The sequence below is a fragment of the Micropterus dolomieu genome, linkage group LG13 (genome assembly GCF_021292245.1).
Source record: "Micropterus dolomieu isolate WLL.071019.BEF.003 ecotype Adirondacks linkage group LG13, ASM2129224v1, whole genome shotgun sequence".
Lineage (NCBI taxonomy): Eukaryota > Metazoa > Chordata > Actinopteri > Centrarchiformes > Centrarchidae > Micropterus > Micropterus dolomieu.
This window is the reverse complement of record NC_060162.1, coordinates 15,542,637-15,567,853: the sequence shown is the minus strand read 5'-3', so window position 1 is coordinate 15,567,853 and position 25,217 is coordinate 15,542,637. Positions and strand designations below refer to the sequence as shown.

The following is a 25,217-nucleotide window of genomic DNA, read 5'->3' as shown; positions in this document are numbered from 1 at the left end:
CAACAGGAAGACTGGAGGCCAAAGAGAGCGGCCACACTCTTCAGGAGAGGAAGGACGTAGAGGTCCAGCTGTACAGTCAGAACAAAGGAAAACAATCAAGGCAAAGGAATGAGCAAGAATCAGAAAGAAGTGAAGAAAATTCAGTCAGTTTATCTGCAGAACTTGGAAAAACTAAACCACGGGATAAAGCCAGACAAGAAAAATTGGAAACCAAAGGACGGAGACTTTGCTGTGCAAACAGCGATGGAAAAGCTGCGACAGCCTCCCATAGGTGGAAAAGTAACCAAAAGCTCAGCTCACAGAATCAGCAGAGATCTTACCTGCTCCATCTGCTTGGATCTTTTCAAGCAGCCGGTATCCTTGCCCTGTGATCACACCTTCTGCCAGGGGTGTATTGAGGGTTACTGGAGCGGTCCCCGGGGCCCCGGACAGGGAGGCACAGGCTCCTGCCCTCAGTGCAGGAAGGTGTACCCCGGACAAAGCTACAGGCCCAACCGCATCGTTGCCAACATAGTGGAAAGCTACTGTCAGGGTCTGGAGGAGAGCGGGACTGGAGCCCACCTGGCAGATGTTGGGGTGACAGAGAGAGTTGCTGCTCTGGTGCCACGCTGCAGCAGACACATAGAGGAGCTGAAGCTTTACTGTGAGGAGGACCAGGAGCTGGTGTGTCTGGTGTGTGGTCTCTCCCAGGAGCACAGAAATCATACCATGGTGTGTGTCCAGGAGGCTGAACAGAAGTACAGGGTGAGTTAATCTTTAACTAAATATGTGTCTATAAAAAAAGGTTCAGCACAATGTCAATATCTTAAAATTTAACCTGTAAATTAAGTTTTAATGATTTCTGTTTATTTTCCAGAAGTAGGAAATATGTATATTTTACTTAATGCATGGTATATATGGTCATTGCCTCCTTCTCTAGTACTCATAGTACTTGCTATGGTCCTTTCATCATAGTTTGCCCCATGTTAAAGAGGTCATATTATGCTCATTTTCAGGTTCAAAATCTTATTTAGGGGTTGTAACAGAACAGGTTTGCATGGTTTCATTTTCAAAAAACACCATATTTTTATACTGCACATTGCTGCAGCTCCTCTTTTCCCCCTGTGTGTTGAACGCTTTGTTTTAGCTATGGAGTGATGCATTTTACCACTACAGGATCTTTGTTGGGAGTTGCACATGCCCAGTTCCTAGTTAAGGACTACTAGCCAATCAGAAGCAGAGTAGGGCGGGTTGTGAGAAGCCGGTATAGGTTCCCCTTACCAGCTTAGCAAAATAGACTGGAGCAAGAGTTTCAGAGTGGTGAGTTATTAATTTGTAACAAATATATCTTTCATACATAAAGTTTTAACTGAGCTCTGTCTCTACACCACAGTAACAACTTTATGTCCATTGACTGGCTGGAGGGTAGCTAGTGTTTGGAAGGGAGAGGGGAGACAGCAGGTGGACATCTTGTCACTGTGTGATGCAACTAGGTGTGTTTTTCCACAGGTGTTTTTGAGGGTGTGTCGGACTAGCCGCTAAGCGAGCATTATGACACACAGAACAGAGTTTTCTGTGGGAGATGGGAACTCCCTTTGGGCTGGACTTTGGACTTTTTTACTTTCCAAACCTGTTACATGCACAAAATGACGAACCTTTACTTATCACTGCTCTGCCTCCTTGTTAATTGCTTGTTTTTAAGTTCCTAAATGGTTTGGCGCCACCTTATCTGGCTGATCTCTTATGCCACCATTCTCCAGTTAGAACACTGAGGTCAACAAATCAGCTGCTCTTGGATGTCCCGAGATCAAACCTAAAAAATAAGGGCAATAGATCCTTTGCAGTGGGTGCCCCCATCCTTTGGAATAGCCTTCCCATGTATATTAAAGCTGCACAGACCCTACAAACGTTTAAATCGCTGCTTAACCTTTTTGCAGTAGCTTTTAACCTTCGTTAACCTGGTTTCTGTTGTTGTTTTGTTTCCCTGTGATTCACTTTGGCTGTAGTAATTTTTGTTTATGTTATTTTTGTAACTGACATCGACCCTGTTCAGCACTTTGGTCAACTGTTGTTGTTTTTAAAGGTGCTATAGAAATAAAATTGACATTGACATTGTTTTCATGTATCATGTCTTAGAAGAAACATCAGTGCTAATTGTTATGTATATTTGTCATGAGTTTTTAATCTGTATATGTCTATTGTTTTTGCTCCAAAGCAACAAGTAAGAGTAAATGTGACATTGTATTTGAAATGAGATACAGGTCAACATGCAGTCAGTGACGTTGTGTCTCTGTCCCATCAGGCGTCCCTTAACAGCACCATGGATTCCCTTAAAGTTGAGCTCAACACAGCGCTGCAGTGTGACAGGGAAGCCGAGGACGAGGTTAAAAAGCTCAAGGTGAGAGAAAAAGTTTCCAAAACAATCATAATGCACACACTGCAATCACAAACTGAGTTTCCTGCAACAAACCCAGTTTGACTCATTTTATGTCTTAAAATCAGGTTCTACCAGAAATAAGTGAATATATCTGCCAAACAAATGTGATGATGTCTCTTATTTCCAACACAGATTGACCCGAAGGAGTGGTCTGCCTAATTTGGTCTCTTTTCAGCGTATAAACATTAGTTTCTACAAAAGACTAAAACATGGCATAGATATTATGCTTCCATCTTTGTGGTAATTCTTGAGAAATGTAAAGGTATGTGATTTCTCCCAGTGACAATATCCATCATCTTCCACCAACCTAGGAGCACACCGCTGACCTGAAGCAGCGCATTGAGGCCCAGTTCAGCGACCTGCACCAGTTCCTGTACCAGGAGGAGAAGCTGCTGCAGGTGAAGCTGAAGACAGAAGAAAGGAGAGAGCTGATCCGACTGGACGAGCACAAGGCCCTGCTGTGCGTGGAGATCTCTCGTCTGCAGAGAGCCGTCCACGAGATAGAGGACAAGCTGAAAGAGCAGAACCCGTTCACTCTGCTCCGGGTGAGTTCTTGAGCTCATATGTACCTCATACACAATGAATACAGTCCATCTGGGAATGATCAACAACATGATGAGTCAGCTCTGGGGATGATTAAGACGAGAAATGCTGAGCTCTTGCTTTTGGGTTATTTTTATAAATCATTCTGTTGTGTATCAGAAATGTATTTCTGTCCCCAAATGTTAAATGGCTCCAACATCAACATTCAAGATTTAACTGAGCAGGGTGTGACCAAGTTTGTATACCACTCTTTAAGGCCATAAACATTTTTAATCATGTTTGCATGGGAGTAAAGTTTGACATACTGGTTGAAATGTTTTTGCTACTCTTCTAATAACAAAAGACTTGAGGAGTGAGCGCAGACAGGATGTAGGGCTGTGACCTCACCCGTTGATCTGGAGGATAAGGAGTGTAGTTCAGGCACGGGGCCTATTCTGGCTCAAGGCTGTGGGACTTTCCCCAGCCACAGGGAGATCCCACAGGGTGGGAGAGCGTGAGCTCAGACGTTGATGTAATGAGGAAAATGCTCTTCTTTCATATGCAACAAAACTAATCACAAATCTGAGTCCCTTATTTCCTGTGTTTATTCTTGTGTCTCATTTCAGAGCATCAAAGTCCTGCTCCAGAGGTAAGTGTGGGAAACATTTTCACAGTGTAATCCTCGATAAGTTTTTTTCTCTCTCTTCTTACTGTTCTAACTTTGCTTTTGTTGGCAGGCCTTCGCTGAAGTTTGAGAAACCTACGTTTACACCGCCCAGTCTGTGCGAGGGTCGGTTTGCAGGGCCCCTGCAGTACAGAGTGTGGAAATCCATGAAAGGAAGCATTTATCCAGGTACCTTTAGTGGCTTCATCTTCCTTTGCAAATGTCATGGACTACAAGCACTGAATTACACAGAAACCAACACTGATCAACTAAGCAACAGCATCTATTATCAAAGAATTTCTTAAATCTTTTCTCATTTTATACTTTTCCTGTTTTAAGTTCCAGCAGCCATCACATTTAACTCCAGCACAGCCAACCCATGGCTCAGCCTGACCTCCTCCCTCACCTGCGTTCGCTACCAAACCTTTAACCACACCGTGCAGGACAACCCCTACAGGTTCAACGCTGCCCTGTCACTACTCGGAAGCCAGGGCTTCACCCACGGACGCCACTATTGGGAGATTGAAGTTTACAGCAGCACGGTCTGGACTGTGGGGGTGGCCCGAGAGTCAGTGCCCAGAAAAGGTGTCATCAAAGCCCTCCCAGCCAATGGCTTCTGGACCCTCTCCCTCTCTTATGGTATACAGTACATGGCCGGCACTTCACCCCCAACCGTCCTGTCCCTTGAGGAGCCACTGGCAAGGATTGGCGTGTACTTGGACTACAAGAGGGGCCTGGTGTCCTTCTACAACGCAGAGAGCATGACACACCTCTACACCTTCAGGGAGACCTTCACCGAGACACTGTACCCTTACTTCAACTTGGGCTTTCTGGATAAAGTGCATGAAAATGAGCCTCTCAAAGTTTTCTTACCAAAGATTTAAAGAAAAAACAGTGCCAAAAATACAAATGAAAGGGTAACAAAAAGGGAAGAAAGTTACCGGTCAAACATGAAAACCACCTCTTTTTTTGAGATGACGTATTTTGGTCGCTGATATAAATAAGATTTAATAAACTACAACTAAAATCTTTACACTTTCTTTTGTACAGAATTAGATAATACATTAGATTTGTAATTGTGCAGTGTACATTTGATATTTGAAGTATCTGTTGAATAGAAAACTCTGTATCTTAAAGGGGCCTTGTGGAGTTTTTTGTAAACAAAGCGTTACTTATGCAGCTTGCAGTCTTCTTCCTTCCTGCCTTTTTTTTGGCATTGCAGCCTATCTCAGTGTGTTACTGCCACCTGTTGATCAGTGGAGTAGTGTGACACCACTGATGGGACTGTATATGCACCCCTAAACAAAACAGGGACCCACTCATAGATAAACAGCTCCATTGTGTTACTAGAGGTCTAGAACTCCACAGGGAACCTTTAAGTAACATTTTTGTAACACATTGTTCAGTTTGTAGACTGGATCTACTGCCACACATTTCATTTCAGAGAAGCTGTGCTTCAGTGAAGAATGTGAAACTGTCTGGTTACCTGAGATTATGTAGTACGCTATAATGGTTATTTTCATAATTCATTAATCTTGCATGATACACTAATACATTCAATAAAATATCTTTATAATCTATATATTTTTGATATGTTGAAACAATCTACATTATGTTTTAAATGATTATGTGATATACTAATGATATATTTGGTGCATTTAGGGAAGTTGGGAGCTTTTTGATTGGTGCTGGTAACAGAGCGGTGATAAAAAAAAGTAAAAGCAACTTGGGTTTCGTTCTTTTTTATGTAAACAAGTGGTTAGAATTTTGGATATCTATTTTGTACTTGTTGTGCTAGATGCCTTGACTGTACTGATTGTTCACCCTGGCTGATCCAAGGGCTGATGCATGTAAGGTGGCACCCCGATATAATACATAACATAATTATATGAGTAACATTTTAATAAAAGCATTTCATGAAACTTTTTTTTTTCTCCAAAGTGTGCTTATTCCAACATAAAAATAAATAGAACATCCTTGTCATTTGATTACATGTTGATGTAAAGCATTATTGTCATTGTTTAAATGTAATTGTCGCCATGAAGAGGTTACATGATCACATCCGAGGCAGAAGGAACAAGCACTCCTGCCTGGAAAGGAAACACCCCCCTTCTCGGGTGCAATCATATCACTTCAACCAGAGGCTATTCATAATGCCTTCCTCCCTTTGTTTTTTCTTTGACTCCAGATTTGTCGTGTGAGTCCTGTAGGTGAATTTCCTCATTTAATACCAAGTGGAAAAGCAATTTTTCACTGTCCCTGGTTTAACGTTTCAAGTTGCTTCTCTGACCACACTCAGCAAGATGTGTGTTCTACTGCACCTGTAATCACACTCACCGGTGATACCAAATCAAGATTTTCAGCTGGTGTTAAGTTGCTCTTTAAGGTCAGTAGAGAAAATATTCACTGATAAGCACGTAGTCTGAGATGGAAAAATTGTATGGACCAAAGAATGTGGTGCTACTTTCATCCATCACCATGCTGTGCAAGAGAATATAACGCACAGAAACTCCACTCGGAGGAAAAGCTGAAAAAAACATGAAAAACTGTCACAAGGGAATTCAAAACATACTGTGAGGAAACGTTAATGTACTGGAAGGGAACTCAAAAACCTAACCAAAGGATAACAGGCAGGTCAGAAAAAATATTAAATAACAATCCAGGTCTGATTTTAAGAACAAACTGCGCTTTAAACATATCTGAATTTTTTCACCCTCCATACTCATTATCATTATGTGCATTAGTCCAGTAATATAATACAACAAAGTGCATTACATTCAAAGTCACTGAACTTTCAGCCTCAGACAGTTAAAGTGACACAGTTGATATCATGATTAAAGATAACAAGGCAGACTACAGTATATCACAATATATACATTTTATATCTTAACAGTGCTACGATGCATTCAGCTCAATACAGGCAGTGTGACTCACTTTACTGGAAATTATTACTGCAAACTAGTCCTTGCATTTCATCCTACATAGCTATATAATGCGGAAGAGTAAAGATGGCTTCACTCTTTCTAACAGATGTGAATGTAAAGTATGTGGCTTGTCGTCTGTGGTGACAATCAACGCATTCACTCCTCGTCTGGAAATGGGTGTGTCTCACCAAATGTTATGGAAGTCTCCATTTAGGTTTGGGGTAGTTTTAAAGAGTCACTTGCTTGCGTGCAACGTGTCCTGGAACTTTGTGCTTGTATAGCGGACATGAAAGCCTTTTTTATTGATGCTGTCATCTGAGTGAAACTTTAAAAGTATGGCGTCACCGGCTGAGTAGACCTCCTCTGGTGCCTGAGAAAAAGATACAGACAAAAAAAGTTTTTTTGAAGATGAAATTAGCTTAAACAGTGTTTACTACACAAGACTGACATTTTTAGCCTCACCCCAGATCCACAATATCGTCCCAGCCTTGGAGACTTGATGTCAGCGCCGTCATACAGCTCCATGTAATCATATCCGCAGTCTGCCTCCTCCTCGATCTCAAACACTTGGAAGATGATCTCCACTCCGTAACCCTTCTCAGCAGAGACCACCCACAGGCAGTCGGAGCTGCCGGGGTAGTTGTTATCTCCAAACCGGGCATGAGAGTAGAGATCTTTTGTCTTGACCTCAGCTTTTAGGCTTCCTCCACATTCTGGGAAATCACAACCACAAAATTAGAGGGTCAAAAAGAGGAACTCGTAAAAGTTAGGGAAGAATGCAGCTTTTAAACACAGCAGAAAACAAACCCCTTAGTTGAACAGTTGCATTTTTAGTATTCTATTCTCTCTCCAAAGTACCATTTTACAAATTTTTCAGGCTTTCTGGAGGTAGAAAAGGTGGCTAATTGTTGCTTTGCCCACCTGCTCCGTATGACACCTCAAAGCCTCTCTTCTGCACCGAGTTGTCTGAGAAAAAACGCAGGAACATTTTGTTGCCACTGGAGATGACTGGAGGAGGCTTTTTGGTGCCACAAAAGCGGCCGAGACTTGGGACACGCACATCTTGCCCATCGTAGATCTCCAGATGGTCATAAGCACACTCCAGGTGAGCCTCCATGTCGATCTCGTTGAAAACCTGAAAGTCATTTTCAAAAGCTATGAATGTTGCTGTTGCTCTTCAAGTCTTTTATTTGACATAATGTTTAAACGGGAAAACAAAAACATAGATTGACATACAAGTTTGATACGATGGCCCGGGGTTGTGGACAGAGACCAGGTGCAGGCCTTCTTGCTGGGATATCTATCAGGCCAGTTGGGGCTGCTTATTGTGCCAGACGCACTGTTTATGACATGATCACAGCCCGCTAAAAAAACACAACAAAATAACATATTATAAGAACCTTGGAAACTGCATCACTGAGGGGTCACATCATTTCCTCTATTCCGACACAAGTGCCCTCAAAAGTGAAAGCAAAATAAAATCTTTCCACACTCAAACATACGGGGGATTTCCCACATCTGAACAGGATTTGCATTGGGACTAAGAGACTGAAAGTGGCTTTAAGGAGTTCCTATGAAAACAGTTCGGTCTGTGGTGTTGTGGAATTATTCATCTACATATATAAAAATAAGATTTATTGAAACAGGGTTTATCAAACAAAGTAAGAAAGTTGATCAAAATAGGACTTTGCAGGGGCTCTCCGACCTGCCCTCTGTCCCCTCATGGCTTTAAACCAAAGCCTCAATTGCTCCCAGCAGATGTCAGCTGATTCTCATGAGGTCATGGTGGGGTGAGCAATTCAAAGGACTAGTGAAGAATCAAACGCTCAAATCAAAGTAACAAATGTTAGCCAGACTTTGGTAATTTGGGGTGAACTGAACATTTAAATGAACCATGAGTGGAGAACAGAAACACACACTGTACCTTCCTTGCAGTCGTGCTTATTATCGTGCAGCATGAAGCTGCTGCGGCACTGACAGCTGTAGCTTCCGAAGGTGTTCACACATTCATGCTGGCAGCCTCCGTTTTCTTTGGAGCACTCATCTACATCTGTTGAAATGTTAACATAATTTCAAATTCCTTTGCACAAGATGAGAATTTTAGGCCCAGATCTGCTGCTGAGTGCAGGCACAAAGGCTTCCTGTAGGAAACACTGACTCCAGCCCCCGATCATCTCTTGGGATGTGCCTAATATTAGTATTTTTGAAAAGCTCAGTTCTTCCTGTCCACAGAGCAAAATGGAGCCAAATATATCCACAATTTGCATTGTTCCATGCTGTCACCAATGAATAAATACAAAACAAAATAATGTGAGTTGGCCATTTGCCAACTTTTAATGTCAAAAATAATGTCAAAAAGTAAATGAGATGTTCCCGTGTGGATTTTTAGATGGGCAATCAACATTTGTTTTAATCACAAGAGCAATGCAGTAGGAAATTTACTGGACAGAAAATATGACAAATTCTATAGCCATCTGTGCTTTGATTAATAAAATAGTGCAAAATGTGAAATTAAGAGATTTTAATTGCCATATGTATCAAGCATGCTACTAAATTATTAAGTGTAGTATTAACCAAAGTATTAAGTGCAAAGTTCAATCTAAGCTGTAGTCAAACTACACTGCAGTCATTCTTGTATCTGAAAACAACTGCCTGCATTGTTCTTGGAGTTGGGTTGTCCTTCTTTCTGTACCAGATCTGGACATTAAAAAATACTTCCTCAGCATGTCCTTCCTCACTACTTACCAGAGAAGAAGTGAGCCTTGAAGCCCCTCTTGGAGACGGTGTTGTCAGACTTGAACTCAATCCTCATGTTGTTGTGTTGGGAGGTGATGACCTCAGGTTTCTCTGCTCCACAGAACTTCCCATGAAGCTTTGAGTCTGAGCTCAACCCACTGCGCACTTCCACATAATCATATTTACACACCTGATGGTAAACACTAGATCATTTTACTAACTATCAAGGACAAAGAAGACTTGACCTGTGAAATTGTCATGATTTTTAGCCAGTTATCTGATAAAATGTCAGATAAATGCAGAAAGATGATTATATCACCCATGAACAGGAAAACATTACAAACAAATCACTGAGGTAATTAACTTACATCATTTCCTTCAGTCTCGAAGACATCAAACACCAGAGTGATGCGAAACTGAATGGGTGCCTCCAGCTGCCACACACAGTTCTTGTTGGGAGGGTATTCTTTGGGCCACCCGGGGGTGGTGAGGGAGCCATTCAGCTTGGTGATGAACCCACCACAGGCAGCTGCTGGTGGGAGAGAGCAGTGATTTTAGTGGTAGAACTGTGAGAGAAAAACTCTTGCATAACAATAAATTATCCATTTGTGTGAATTCTTTAACATGTTCTATAATCCTTTAACTGCAGAAAAAGACGTCCTCTTAATTCATAGGCTGTTAATTACAAAGATATGAAGTAACAACCAATGTAATAGGAAATATGTGGTACTGGAATAAATCAGTACTGACAGCTTGTAAATCAGAATGTTGCACATATTTATACTGTTCATATGAATCAAATCAGTGCTGTAATGGACTACCAAGACCCAAAAAGAAGTTGCAGCAAGAGAGCACTGCCCTCTTGTGGTAGAAGAGAAACTTCCAGGCCAACTCATATTGAATTGATAATGTGAATGTTGAATGTTGAATGTATGGCATTGATATTTGTCATCTGGTCTTTGACATGTCATCCCCATTTGGAAACACTAACGTCAGAACAGCAGGGAGTCGGGAGTAAGGACAATTACCCATCACCCATTTTATACACTCAGAACCCACAGGTGGACGCTAGTGTAAAGGTGGGCCCTATGAAATGCTAAATCCACAGCAGCAGTAGTAGCAAGTGAAAACTTTCAGGTGAACTTTGTGGCAGCAATGCAGTAAAGGTTTAAAGGAAAAGTTCATATTTTGGGAAATACGCGTATTGGCTGACTGGCAGAGGATTAGATGAGAAGAATGATACCACTTTCATATCTGTAGGCTAAATATAAAGCTAGCTTAGCTTAGCTTAGCACAAACACTGGAAACGGGGAAACAAGTGCTCATAGACATTTTTTACTACGTGTGAACCAAGCGAGAACCTCCAGGTCTGAAAAGTGAAGGCAACGCCGCTGTGGCTTAAACCTGGCCAGCAGGGGGCGACTCCTCTGGTTGCAAAAAGAAGTCGGTTCCATTAGAAATCACAGCAAAATTACCCTACTTCTCACCTGATGAGTCTGTCCTCCACAGAAAAACAACCATATTGGTCGTTTTAGCCACACAAAATTATGACATGTTTACATGTTTACGTTTATTGTGGCAGAGACCTCTAGTGGCCGTACAACACATACACATGACAAAGACAGTCACATATTAGCTAGCTTAGGGTTAGGGACCCTCCGTAGCCCGTAAACCTAACCCAGGCCTTCACAGGGTTGTGTGCCTTAACCTAAGTCAGTGATTGTATGCATGTTGAACAATGAACCCAAAAGTAGCTGGGCCGCATTGCCAATCTGCTAGCAGCTGGGGTTCACCTTCTTTATGTCGCTGCGGTCTCCATAAGTTTATGTCATGTGACATAGGTCAAGTAATGTAATGTAGTTCAGGTCGGGAAACGGAGTTCCAAATTGCCGTTTTGGGAGGCATGGACAAATGCCACTGGTAGGGGCGCTATTGGACTATTGTAGGATACGCTCATATGAGTTGTAGTTGGATGTTTGTTAAAACAAAATGTTGTCGTTTAGGTTGGAAGACTTGTTGCACCTGATTTATTACCTCAGTAAACACTTTCCTTATGAGTTGATCTCATTCGTTAGTTTCAAGTCTTCTTCAATACAGCCTTATGTTCATTTAGCAAATTACAGAATTACAGAAAAATAGATAAAGCAGGGTATGCTTTAGGACGGGCTACTGGTCCTACTGGTCCTAAAGCAACCATGATGCTTTAGACAAGTTGCAACCATGGTGACCTGTCAATGAGGCTAGAGGTGACTTGTATTCACTGCATTAGTTAAGGTTAACCAGTGCCGTTGAAAAAGCATGTCAGCTGTTCATTTTGTATGGTAAATGTTTTCGCTAGCCAAAATTAGCATTCCAATAAAAAAAAAAAACAGTGACAACGGCAGTCCACTAACCAATGGCTGATGTCATGGTGACGACATCCACTTCTTTTATACAGTATGGTTTGTACAGAACCATTCTAGCTGTTTCCCCCCATTTCCAGTCTTTAAGCTAAGCTAAACAGTGGCATGCTGTTGCATTAACAGAAAGATATAAGAGAGGAATTTATCTTCTTAATTTACTCTCTGCCAGAAAGTGAAAAAGCAGACTCGAGTTTGCTGAACTAGTAATGGCACTATAATGTTGGGTGTCAGTGTTTAGTCCCAGGTGCTTTACACTCACTCTCACAGCTGCGTCTGTCAGCTGCCAGCTCATATCCAGGATCACACGCACACCTATAGCTGCCCAGTGTGTTCAAACAGCGCTGCTCACAGTGACCGTTGTCAGGTCTCGAGCACTCGTCCATCTCTGGCAAATAGAAAATTGATAGATTTAATTCAGAACTAAAAGTTATTTTAATTACTTACAGTTTGTGCCTGAAATGACTTCCTGACCTTTAAAAAAGTTGGCTGCAAACCCAGCTTTGTTGACGGATCCATCAGATACAAACTTCAGCCAGAGCTGGTTGGAGCTGCTTTTGATGTCGTCTGGCTTGTCATAGCCACAGAAATGGCCAAGTAGTGGGCTGCTCTCTGAACTGCCATCCCTCACTTCCACATAGTCGTAGGCACAGCTGTCATGTCTCTCAATCTGAAGTTTTCACCAGACAATAAAAATGGTCATATTAATCTTTTGGAAAGCTTGCTCCCAGTCTCTCAACTTTTACTGAAGATATTTTATTGTCTTTCTTAATATGTAACCAATAACAATAAAAGTGATGTTACCTCAAACGACTGAAAGGAGAGGCCAACATCGAAACCTTCCGCTACGGTGATTTTCCACACACACACTTTGTTGGACAGGTAGTCATCAGGATAATTGGGGGACTGGATCTGGCCACTGTCCCTCTTCACCTCTCCCCCACAGATGGCTTAACAGGAGGTAAAAAGTGAGATTCTACCTGCACTTGTCTACATTACACAGTAAAAAGAAATGGATCGGCTGGAAAACCTGCAGCAGTGCCCAGTGTAGCATTATGTAATGTGCATATTAAAAAAATACACATATTGTTAGTGTTGTACCTTCGTAGACTGCTGAAAAACCTTTGCCCACCCAGCTACTGCTGCTTCTGAATTCAATCCATAGTTGACTGTCAGTTGAGACGATTGGATCCGGAAGTGTGTCTCCACAAAAACGGCCTGTTAAAGCACATAAAAAATAATGGCACTGTCTGTCAGCACTTCACCACTGCACGGTGCTCAGTTTTGAGTATATAACACAGGTATGTTAGTGTTGACAGGTTCTCACTCATAGCATTTGTTTTGATGGCAATCACCATTCTCATGCCAATTCTGATGGTGATTGTGATTGTTTACTTCAGGTAGATCCCCCTACACCTAAATAGCTTGCACTACAACAGAGAACCATTCAAACACCTCTTCTCGCTTTGAAGCATCTCAACTTGTCATATAAGCTTGCTAGCTTAACTGTCATTGGCTGGAGCAATCTAAGCTACCATTCCGTCACCTGCTGATTGACGCTGATTGGTTCCTCAGTGCTCACGGCATATCAAGTGGCGTGTGAGGACATGGTTTTCTTTCGTTTCTTAGAGGGCATCCTGCTCTGGTGAGAATGAAAAATCTCACAATGGTAGCTTAGATCAACCACGTCCGTGGGTTCTGTACCATGTACGCACTCACGCACATTTGGCCACCCGACTTACTGTACCCATTTCCTCTCGTGGTTCTGATATCCCCCACCATGTCCAGAGTGAGGGAGCACCCCCACACACTGATTCTGCGCTCTGCACTGGCCAGCAATGCACTGGCTGGTGGAGATATGTCAACTTCTGTGCGGACAGCCATGGCAGTTCCTACTATGCAGGGACATGCTGTCCCAAGCAACAGGGACAGTATTTCACCCGCACCCACACAACCGGCACTATGGGCCTGTTTGGGGTGGGTTGTTTGAGAAATATTGTCACAAATCGGGACACGTCTCTTTACAATGCCCTGTTGGTGTGATTTTGTCATTCCTGAAGGACTTGATTAACAAACAAAATGCCTTCTCCACAATTAAGGTGTACCTAGCAGCTGTTGCTGTATGCCATGTGGGTTTTGAAGGTAAAACAGCTAGCCTTGAAACATTTGTCTATGAAGACAGAGCTGTTGATGGCTTTGGCGTCTGCTAAATGGGTCAGGAAAATTCACAAGCTCTCTCTGCATCCCTCATGTACTCAGTTTGCCCCATGGCATGTCAGAGGGTCACTGAAGCCTAACCCTGCCTTTGTGCCCAAGGTGGTTGGGCTTGTGCTCTCCCATTGACCTTATGGCATTCTCTTCACGGACGTCATGGTGACCACGTCCTCTCTGAAGATCAGCGGTTGCACATGCAGTGTCCAGTTCATCCCTTGTGCATATATGGACAGGACTAAAGTTCCAGAGAAGTGCCCAGTTCTTTGTATCCTGGGAGAGCCTTACAAAGCTACGGCTCTCCCTTGTCGGGGAGAGTTGCTCTAGCCTATACAAGCCAGGGTTTGCTGTCACCAGTGGGCCGGCATGCTCATTTCACTCATGGTCCATTTTTAAAAGGGTTTCCATCCACGACATTTGTACAGCAGCGAGCTGGTCTTCACACAAAAAACTTGATGTCTGTGCTCTGAGCGTGGCTCATGCAGTACTTAGGGCTTTCGGCTGCTTGATTATGGCAATAATCATGATTGTTTTGGTCAATATTGAGATCATGATTATTTTACACGATTAGTCATCATGCATTAACTGAACTTTTAAAATGAATGCTTCTAAAAATTATTATATATGCATTACCCCACAAATCCCAAATAGCCCATCAAATAATAAATAGTAATCCACACTTTAAACAGAATTTTAGAGTGCATGTGGATGACAACAATGCAGTGTTTCTCCTAGTTTAAATGTATATGGTGCAGACGCAAAATTTTAGTGAGGATGCATCTGGATGCACCATATCAATGAATGCTGTGGTTGGAGGTTGACGACCTGCGAGTTAACATGGCGGCCAGATCAGAAACATTCTGAATTTAGCACTAAACAGTTCACTAAATTATATTTCTGAAAACATTTGAGGAGAGAAATTGGCAATGCAGTAACAGAATCTTGATTCATATTTTATCAGCACTACGTAGTTTAACATTTTAATCTCAGTTTTGTGAGCCTGACATTTTGCACTGGATGGGCTCATTTGCATAAAACTGAGGGCAAGTCGTGTTCATGCAAATTCAGTGACGGCGATGAGACCGTCAACTCGCAAACGGCGTATCTATAGTGGCTGGATCTCCTGCTCTCCATAGTCAACAAATAGGATCTGTCATCCATCAACAGATCCAGTGTGTCCAGCGGGGACCACTGTAAAGGAACGCTGTAAAGGTGCACTGGATTTATAACACAAGTCAAAACCAGAGCACCATTGCAAAACAGAATGCCACACAAAATTCATTTTATCTCAATTACCTTGTTTTCATAATCTTTGGAAGCCAAAAATTCTATTAATTATGCAGCCCAAAGTGAGAAGAGGAGATTATTTTATATGGTGCTGCTTTCTTGCCCAAGCTATTTAAGGGTATGTGGCCCTACCTGATGCTGACATTGCGATCACCAGCCAATCAGGATTGGTGTGATGAGATTAATGCCTCAGAGGAATACGTAAGGAGATGCATCCCATAGTATGACATCTCCGTCATGCTACTGAGAACTGGGGTTATGCAAGTAAACTAAAGTTTCTGGATGATACTCAGTGTAGAGAGAGGAGGTCTATTGTCACTCAAAGTTAAAGACCTTTCAGAGGAGCTTTTCTCCAGAACCCGTCTCGGACCTCCACATGGTCGTACCAACACAAATGACTCCTGAAGAGATCCATGGAAGTAAAATTCAGAACAATCTAAAGAGACAGAAGACACAGATGGAGGGCAGAATGTTAAAATATAAAATGGTTGGTTGGTTGAAGATCTATCTGTATTCATGAGCTATATGACAGTTGAAAATGTTCACAAACAAATAACAACACAGTGTCTTATAGGTTTTCAAATGAGCTAGCCATATACTGATCACTGAATAATTCAGTGATCAAGTCTGAAAAATAATGTTGTTTTAAACTAAAATTGAACCTTTGATTGAAATGTTTTTAATTGAACTAACAGTAAATAAATCTTAAGAAGAAGAATTATCATCTTAAAGCTGGTTCATGTACCTGCTGATAAATTTTACAGCTGGACAATATGACTAAAATAAGCCGTACATGGTGATTTGTTATCACATCGACACAAATGACTATCATAAATGTAATGATTTTTGTTCACAGCAGTGCCTGCTATGTAATTTTGTAATTTAGCTCACTGCTCATTATGTTTATCATAAATTAATGCAGAATGTACTGCAGTTAAATACTCTGGAGTGGACTGTGGCCTGATTGGTTGTTTAAATTTTTCATTTTAATTACTAAATATGGGATTGGGACAATTTATTTATTGGGAAAAATGTGATATGTGTAAATACTGGCATTCATTAAGTCAGTAACTTGATGTATTTTTTTAATTGCCTCGCCCTTGAGTTGAATCAATGCATCACTCACCTTCTCTCCAGGAGTGACAGAAATCCTCCAGACACAGTGACCGTATGCTGAGTAGCCATTTGGAAAATCAGGAGAAGAGAAGTTTCCAGCACTCTCCTGCAGGCTGTCGCCACACCCTTTAACGGCCGCACACCATAACACACACGTGGTTAACATTGAAGTCCCAGAATGAAGAACAGAGGCAATTTTAGTTACAACACATTCAGTCATGGTCTGTAATATCTAATTGGCTTTGAAAATGATAAAAATTACGATTAGGTGATTATTTTTTTCTTACTTGCACACTTGTAGAGTTTGCGGGCTTGTGCAATGTCCCCTTTGCTAAGCCTGGTCCTCTGTCCAATAGGTGGCCTGACTCCATTGACATCATAACGGGGCAGGATTGTGTCTAAGAAGATGCCTCTGTTTCACCCAAATCACAAACATGAGCAGCTCATTCTCAGAGATGATCAAAGCATCTAATCATTCAAAAAGCAATTACAGCACAAGACTGAACCACACTTTGGTGGTTTTTAAAAATTCTCCGATTTGAGTGCAGGATTTCTTTGAGATCTGACTCCTGTTCAACACCTTGATACTTTATTGATAATCGCTCACTGGGTTTTGAACTCACTCTTGCACAGTTCCCATGGTGATGCACCCATGAATGACAGGCATGTGCAAACAGAACGCTCTGAATGGGGCCTTTCGATGGTGCCAGCCGGCTCAGTGGAGCCCACTCCTGAATGCCAGAGAAAAAGGCCACTCCAGCCCAAATTGTTCAACAAAGCCTGAACTGCCAGGCCTTTATTTAGCTTGGCTTGCCTCCATGACCCAGAACAGCAAAGCGGTGATGGAGGTAAAAAACCAAAGCACAGAGAAAAGCAACGGGGCAACAACATGCACGAGACAGAAATGAAAAGGAGGCTAGTGTGAAACCATTTCTGTGACAATAAAGGATCAAATGCCCTGAGGTTTCCTATAGAGCTTGTTTAGCAGAGCTGAATAAAGGCACAAACACTAGGTCAGTGTAGTAGCTCAGCTGATAATACAGCATGATATTAGGGGCAGTTAGGGGGATTTCTTCATATGGTTGAGGCTGAACTGGATGCCAGCTTCTTGAAATGACCATAAACCCTATATTAAATACTTTAGAAGTAAGGAGTCAGAGCTCTTATATTATTTCAACCTCAAAATTTCAGAAATGTAAAAGAGTTTAGTCAACAATTAAGGGCATCAGAAGAATGGTAGTGATGATGATGGCCTGGTTAGAGAAGCTGGCTGTATGTTGCCAGTTTAAATATACAGGCGGTGTGGACAGAGTGAATCACCAGTGCTCAACAAGTAGGCTCTTGAGCAAGGCATTTAACCACTAATTGCCCCCAGAGAAGGTGTTTAATGGCCTGTTATTGTGAACCAGAGTGCACACTCAGGAAACCTGGGAAATAAAAGTGATAAAATCTTTGCACTCCCTTTAACACAAAACCAAACTTTAGGAAAGAAAATGTGAAGCATAACAAAGCCCCACATGCCAACCTGGAAAATGTATTCCTCGCATAATGCATGATGCTGCCAAAGTCGTATACCTCCCCAAGTGAGTCGACTTCGCCTGGCTCCATCTTCAGGAAGTTATACTCCTGCCCTAGTCATACACAGATAATCAGTGGACTAACTTGAAGGAAAAACATAGGGAAGACTCAGAAGCTTTCACACGTATTCATGTCAACACACCTGCAGTTAACAATACCTGGTTGGATGTTGTCTCGGATGATGCTTACATGCTCGTCACGGTCCGGACGCGTGTGTTCATGCCAGAAGCCGATCACGTGGCCAAGTTCATGGACCACAATGCCAAACTTATCACAGTTCTTTCCTATGGAGATGGCCTGAGGGCCGCCACCTCTCCTCCCCACATAGGAGCAACACCTGAAGGGGGCAGGCACTGTTTAGGTCCACATCCTGGAGCACCTACAGATCAAACACTGATACTTTGCTGCCTGTGAATACCGTTGTGTCTGCATGTTTTAACTTCTACTGCAACTATAAATTATGTACATCTTGTAATTGACAGCAACAGTTTCAGGCAGCCATTGCCTTCGATGTATTTACGTATGCTTTGATAGTCAATTAGCTGACTCTTGAAAGTCAAATTTGGTCATCTGTCACAGTGACCATCAAGCATGCATAAACATGATAGAAGACATTCTTATTTACATTTTCAGCAGACACTGAGAACAACATTAGCTTTAGATCATCTGATGAATGTCCAGTATTCACTCTCCTTTTAGCTCTGTTTTGCTCTCCTCCAACTCCTGAGGGAAATATTTTTCTCTTTAAGCAGCTAAATCATATGTTTTCAAGCTACTCGCTAACTTTATATGCTGTATACAAAATCAATTTAAATTTCTAAAACACAACAGGTGGTTTGCAAAGCGATAAGATGTGATGTGACTGAAGACAATCTGGCCCTAGTGCTTACAGTCAAATCTGATAATTACTAAATAAAGCTAAACAAAAATAAATTGTGTAAAAATTGTTAATGAGCCAACCCAACTCACCCACAAGGCCGGTAGGTAAAAACAATGTAGCTTTCTTCAGTCGTCCTCTCAGTGAATATTACACAAGTGTGTTTCTCCCAGTGACGCATCGCCTGACGGAAAATGGCTCGCTGACTGCCTGAAAGCAATTAGAGTTTGACAGCTTCAGCATGTCAAAACCGCACAAGGCGGCAAGCACACACTGGCCGTGTAGCAGATAAGTCGCCTGTAAGAACAGACGAAAGATGGATTGTTTTTATTCAGAACTCACCACTGAAATTCCCACTGATCACATACGGGATGATGCCATCCGGCCAGACTCGCTCGGGTCTTGAGGTGGCTGCTCTCCTCCGACGACGGTGAGTCTTTCTGTCTGCGGCTCTCTTACTCCTGGCACTCTCATCGTATGTGGAACTGATAGCTGTAACAAGTTTGAAACAGTCAGTCAGAAGAATTTATTTATTAGTAAATGTATACCTGGTTTCATACCTGAGTCTGTGTGGTTGGTCTGGACAGCATTGTGTGCACCATCACTGCTGTTGGCATCTTTGAACATGCGGAGGTCATCTTCATCAAGGGCAATGTCTCCCAAAAACGCAGCTAGAGCAAACAGATGAACACATGGGTAAACATGACATACATAAAGTAATTAAGTTAAAAATAAAACAATAAACTCTAGGTGAATGTCAATAATAGGAGTATGCTACTATTCTGCTATCAACACATGCTGGGTCTTTCCTGCTTAGAGTTGGATGAGAAGATGAGAAGAGACCACTCTCACATCTCTGTGTTAAGTCACTGCCATCACACAGGTGGCTTAATTTAGCAAAAAGACTGGACACAGGAAAACAGCTACCATGCACCTCTGAAACTAACTAATTATTAAACATTACCTTGTTTGTTATATTCATACAAAACCAAAAGTGTAAACATGCTGTGGTTTATGTGCGAAAATATGGTGGTGTAAGTATTTAATTTGATCACATGACTCTCTGTTGCCCATTATGAATCCCTTAACTGCTGACTCAAAACATCTTTTTATACAGTTCTTTTTAGCCGATAAAATTAGATCCACATTAACAGGCATGTAAAGTTTCATTGTTAATTGTTTAATGTAATTTATTTGATAATTATACAATGGAAAGTAGTTAAAATGCAAATATTGCCTTGAAGCAACATCATGCTGTTATGGAATCTCATTGCAATCCCACATGCCATTTTTTGGTGAGGTGCATTTGGGTTTATATACTGCTAAAAAGCAGTCATCATCATTTCCTCTTATAATTCTATGTTAATTAATTAATTGTACATTTAATCATGAAAGTTGTAATAACACTGTAATACAAATGTTATTATACTGGATATTTTAACCGTGTGCTTTCATATCCTCTCTGATTATATTTTAAACACACTATTCTTTCATTGAGAGGATAACAACAACAGTTTTCTATGGTCCATCAAAGTAAAAGGAGAAGGAGTACCACTCCAAGTTGAGGGTGAGTATGAATAAGGACTTAGGAGTGAGGAAGACAATGAGCTGCAAGAAACTCTGCAAGAACAAAGTGACAGTGAGAGTGAGGGTGAGTCTGATAATGCAGATGAGTATGAGAGTGAAGAAGAGCAGTGAGGATGAAAGTTCAGTGGCAGGTATGAGTATAAGATGGGGAGGAAAATCTACTAAATAACTTGTTTTCACCTACTGATAATGTGTTGCATTTTGTTAACGTTCTGTGCTTTGTCAAAGATGTCTTACAAGGCAACATATATCAGAAAAGACACACAAATAATGAAACAATGGAATTTTGAATGTGAAATTTTGTTAAAATATGTGTACTCTCTTTTATGCATTAATTCCTATAGGATGTTCCACAATGTTCCCTGGGGGTAATGTTCAAACAAACAAACCTATATAAAGAGTTTGTAATATATATTTTCAAATTTGAAATGACATGTATTTTAAACTGGTGAAGCCATAGAACAATTTCCTTGAGTATTTTAAGAAATGTTATTCAAAACTAAAACAATAACAATAACTCTTTTTTGTTTGTTTGTTTATTTGGTCCATTTTATGACAAACATATTCATTTGTTTGTTTTTAGTCTTTATGCTATACTAACATAACCATTTCTTGGTTGTATTCAACAAACAAATATAATAAGCATGGTATTGATCTTCTCATCTACCGCTGTTTCCCAAAACGTGGAACTTTTTCTGTAAGTGGGAAAAATCTTTGAAATTTTATCAGTAAAAATCTTTTCAGTAAATCTTTCTCCTGCAAAAGGAGGCCAAAATTCCCTGCATGCTTTAATGTGTCTGTATAAGAGCATATCTCTTTCCTGAAAAGAGGCCTGAACAGGACTCAATGTGTCTGTTTGATCAGCAAACACGCCTCCTGAATACAGCCAGCACAGCACACAGCAGCACACAAAGATATTGGAGGACTGTCCAGTGATTGTCATTTTAAAGGATGAAGATGTGAACTGAATACTTCACAGGATTGTGATCACACTGTGCTGGACTTTGCGATGTTGCTGAATAGCTATCCAAACAGCCACCTACAGTACAAATCAGTTGTATGTACCGAGCCATTAGCACAGGACCTTCCTGTGAATGGTCTGTATAGTAGATGATGTCTGCACAGTTGTGTTTTTCCCACATTTACACAACTCTATTGCTGGCCAGTATAAGTGCAGCATTTCTTTAGCATATTTGCTGCAGCAACCTGCTATTAAATGTTCAGCTAATTGATAAGCCAGGAGTGAAGTCCTCCACATCAGAGCAAATAGCATATTTTAACAACTTTACTACATGGATTAAACATATTTCTCTACCTGTAAAATTATTATGAGAGGAAACATAAAATGAATCACTTGTGACTAACTATCTGGATCATGATTTTCACTGTGCACTCCAGGATTACTGTAGCCTTGCTTTGTGTGTGTGTTCAGCAGCCGGGAGTTCCCCAACATTATGCTTATCTTTTGTAGGAGGCCCAAAGTTTCAGTTATCATGTTTAACAGCATAATAACGTTAGGTCAGCATAACATGCAAAGTGTACGTGTGTACCATGTAGAGAGAGTGATCACAACAGAATCATGAACTTGATTTTTCCCTTTGACACACAAACTGACTAAATACCAATAATCGTGCAGAAAATGATTGACATAGATTTTTAAAACAGCAAACATTTAACATCATCACTGGCACACTGATCTCTTTGGCTGCCTACTAAAAGGGATCTCGGAAATCTTAATTGACACATGGACTTGCTTTCACACTTAGTCAGACAAGTTATGTGGATTACTTGCATCTGTCTCTGTCATTGTTGTTGCTTGAATATGTATTTTGTTTTAAATAGTTGTGTTTTCTTTTGTATTGTATTTTATTTTAAACTGAAATGTCTATTAATCTTGCGGCCCTCCTTTGTAAAAGAGATTCTGTCTCAATGGGACTTTCCCTGTTAAAATAAAAAGAAATGATAACAAATCCGTGTCCATCCTTTTCCCAGCCACAGTATAAAAAATTTAACCATAATTACATGTTAAATAATCAAACTGCTGTTCGGTATAATGAACGGTGTTCCTCTGTTTAATTTTACTGAAGACAGAACTCAAAATCAAAAACTTCAGTAACACATTTTGGTAATTAATTTGCTCAGAATCTTTCACGCCACCATAACAAAATGTGTTTTTATTCTTACGATGTGAAAAGTTGTTGGTATTTAAATGTACAGTATATCTCTTAGAGGGTCATTCTGCATAACTGTAAGTACATTTTACTGATTATACATCTGTACTTTTACATGTTGAATGCATGTATTATTATAGTGTTGTACTACAGCTTCTACTTAACTAAAGGATCTGAATACTCCTTCTACCACTGATTACATATGTGTTGTTATATAGACAGCAGTAGTACAGAAACTGGAAGATTAAAGTGGTGGAAAGTGGTGAAGAGCTGCAACTTAAAAGCTTGAGTAGCTGGTTCCCTTCAGATATTTCAACCTTAGCAGCTGAAGAAGGGGAGAAAAAAGGACAATGATAAGAAGTCAAACATGCAGAAAGCAGTCTGTGACAGAAAATTGGACTAGTTGGGTCGCTGGTTCCAACAAACTGTGTTGAAGTGAGTGGGAAAAGCCTCAACTTATGTCTTAAAGTCAAAAACATTTTTCACAAGATGTGAGAATCTCAACAGCTAATTTTACATCCTCTAATAACATTGATTGTTTTGTTTAAAAGATTTTAATGTCAAAAGAGAGGTGTTTCATTAAGTGCCTCATCCGGATGCTCATATCAGGACTCCAGTATCTGACAAAGACGACATTGATGGTTAACCTAAACCCAGGTTTCAAAACATCCTCTCTGAAATGTCTAGGTGACATCACACACACATTTGCTCCATGTTAGCACTCTCTATGGGATTAACATTTTGTTTCCATTATTATAGCCATACTGCCTGTATAAATTAGTAGTCGAGCAGAGCAGCTCACAGTCTTTCCCATTAAATACCTCATTTAGCCATGTGATGTAACAACCTTTGAAAGTCCAAATGAAAAGACATAGCGGGCTCTGTGTCAGCCTTTGAAGTGAATTCACTCATGCAAAGGGTGACTGTAAATGACTGTCACCCCTGCAGTGTGCACCCCATGCCCTGAAGCCAGAGGGATTTCACCAGCGTCCAGCCGAGGACTGCGCTGGCACGGCCTCAATGACCTCCAGTCTCCAGGCAACTGCCTCGGAGAAGAAGAATGGTGTGTTTTGGAAGTTTCAGAAGTCACAAGGAAAAAGGGACTCCGACCAGCTGGAGCCCCCCCCCCAGTAACCAAAGTAATTGTTTGGCATGTTAGCTGACAGAAAAACAATGTTGTAGATTCTGTAACAACAACTGAAGGCTTGCTACAAATCAGGAACACTCTGCCAGATTCATGCTGATTCATTTGCTATGATATTTAATTCATAATGCATGATTGAAATATCATCAGCCTCCTGTATAGCTGCATATCTATTATCAATACGGTATGTTCTATTGAATGTTTCTTTTTCAAAGTAGGTTATTTTTTTTGACAAACGTGAAACTTGCCTCACTTTAAACAAACATATGATATGACATATGACAAATATTGTACATTTTACTGCACTATATTTATTTGATAGCTATAGTTACAGCAGTAGCCTACGTTAAGATCAATATTTTACGTACAAAGTACTCAGTATTAACAGCTAAAAATAAAATGCTGCATGAGCAAGTAAACATAGTGCTCCAAAATTTAATATAGGAAGAAAACGTAAATTTGAATTTCATAGTATTAGGAAATTATTTTTGACATCTCCTACATTTGCTCTGTGCAGTAAATCTTGTCAACATAATGTCATATTACAACTGGTGCTGACATGCGTGCATGTGTGTGTGTGTGCATGCGTTGATCTGATCTGCCTTTATCAATAACTGTACAGCCTGTTGTGTCAAGGGAACATTATCAGTGTCTTTATTGCTTTACTAAAAGATGAACTTCAGTGACAAAATAAAGCAACTGGTTGGCTGTTTGCAGTGGTGGGAAGTACAATTTGGTACTTGGTTAGAGTATTTCCATTTTATGCTACTTATACTTCTATACATTTATGGGGGAAACAATGTTGTACTTTTTATGCCACTACATATTCCACAGCTTTAGCTAATCGTTATTTTGCAGAACAAGATTTTACATACAGATCATTGTCATCTAAAGCTATAAAATATTATACGTTCAACAATTGCTTACTTTTGAGACTTTAAGAACATTTAGCTGGTGATACTTCTGTAAGTAAAACCATGAATGCAAAACTTTTACTTGTAAAGAAATAGTGTGGTTCTGTTTAATTAAAATATATTTCTTCCACCACTGGCTGTTTAATCATTTCTTTGTACATTGTTACGTAATTGGTAAAAATAAAGGAAATATGGAGAGGGTTTTTGCATTTGTTTTGCATGTAAATATTTGTATTATTCTACATTCAATCATAAATTGCCAACTGTCTTCACACCTACATCATTAAGAGCTACATTTAACTTTATCAGCCCAGCTCACAGTGATTAGGGCCTGGCAGGCTTTGCATATTGGCCAAAAACACAATATAGATTTTTTTATTTCTATATATTTTCTCATGGTAATTCACAACTCCAGGGAAAAAACCTTTATAAAAGCGATACACAATCAAAACACAACTCTATTTACACATGCCATGACCAAAAAGCAGCAATCTTATCTTTGCCTGCCCCTCACTCAAGACATAAATAAAGTAGAAAGATGGTCTTTTCTTTGCAACAACCAACACTTACAGGAACATGACAAACAAAAAGTGTCATATACAAAGACATTATCTGACAACTTCATAGTCTAATTATTATTTCCGTGTAGAGAATTCCACAGTCTTAAGTTC

General features: G+C 40.6%; 2 protein-coding genes and 1 long non-coding RNA gene across 6 annotated transcripts in view; 2 read left to right on the top strand and 1 right to left on the bottom strand.

The window, feature by feature from the left end:
* trim69 (tripartite motif containing 69) lies at positions 1-5,528 on the top strand. The gene is made up of 6 exons (XM_046067864.1): positions 1-744; positions 2,282-2,377; positions 2,728-2,961; positions 3,565-3,587; positions 3,676-3,791; positions 3,942-5,528. Exons 1-6 carry the CDS (start codon positions 109-111, stop codon positions 4,484-4,486), a joined length of 1,650 nt encoding a protein of 549 aa, XP_045923820.1. The 5' UTR covers positions 1-108; the 3' UTR covers positions 4,487-5,528.
* A 29-nt stretch (positions 5,529-5,557) lies between these two features.
* Positions 5,558-25,217, bottom strand: part of LOC123981996 (bone morphogenetic protein 1-like) — a 20,564-nt gene continuing 904 nt past the window's right edge. Inside the window, exons 1-20 of one of the 4 annotated variants that reach the window (XM_046067300.1) lie at positions 23,310-23,488; positions 19,291-19,401; positions 19,073-19,222; positions 18,823-18,940; positions 18,012-18,190; positions 17,801-17,906; positions 16,563-16,687; positions 16,286-16,401; positions 15,493-15,595; positions 12,763-12,879; positions 12,466-12,611; positions 12,136-12,331; positions 11,924-12,049; positions 9,631-9,794; positions 9,272-9,452; positions 8,451-8,576; positions 7,763-7,890; positions 7,448-7,661; positions 6,989-7,239; positions 5,558-6,896 (exon numbers count right to left, since the gene is read on the bottom strand). In XM_046067300.1, coding sequence (XP_045923256.1) covers positions 6,762-6,896; positions 6,989-7,239; positions 7,448-7,661; positions 7,763-7,890; positions 8,451-8,576; positions 9,272-9,452; positions 9,631-9,794; positions 11,924-12,049; positions 12,136-12,331; positions 12,466-12,611; positions 12,763-12,879; positions 15,493-15,595; positions 16,286-16,401; positions 16,563-16,687; positions 17,801-17,906; positions 18,012-18,190; positions 18,823-18,940; positions 19,073-19,222; positions 19,291-19,357 — 2,748 coding nt within the window. In that variant the 5' untranslated portion in view covers positions 19,358-19,401; positions 23,310-23,488 and the 3' untranslated portion in view covers positions 5,558-6,761. Of the gene's footprint in view, positions 6,897-6,988; positions 7,240-7,447; positions 7,662-7,762; positions 7,891-8,450; positions 8,577-9,271; positions 9,453-9,630; positions 9,795-11,923; positions 12,050-12,135; positions 12,332-12,465; positions 12,612-12,762; positions 12,880-15,492; positions 15,596-16,285; positions 16,402-16,562; positions 16,688-17,800; positions 17,907-18,011; positions 18,191-18,822; positions 18,941-19,072; positions 19,223-19,290; positions 19,402-23,309; positions 23,489-25,217 lie in introns of those variants that run through there. The other 3 variants (XM_046067297.1, XM_046067298.1, XM_046067299.1) reach the window with 3 other exon arrangements.
* LOC123981998 lies at positions 22,490-24,578 on the top strand. The gene is made up of 4 exons (XR_006827875.1): positions 22,490-22,565; positions 22,707-22,923; positions 23,040-23,175; positions 23,437-24,578. It is a non-coding gene; the product is annotated as an uncharacterized LOC123981998 (long non-coding RNA).

Coding starts and splice junctions, on each gene's coding strand:
- trim69 (XM_046067864.1), top strand. CDS start 109: ATGAGCAAGAATCAGAAAGAAGTGAAGAAAATTCAGTCAGTTTATCTG. Junction 745..2,281: donor AGGCTGAACAGAAGTACAGG/GTGAGTTAATCT, acceptor CTGTCCCATCAG/GCGTCCCTTAACAGCACCAT. Junction 2,962..3,564: donor ACCCGTTCACTCTGCTCCGG/GTGAGTTCTTGA, acceptor GTCTCATTTCAG/AGCATCAAAGTCCTGCTCCA.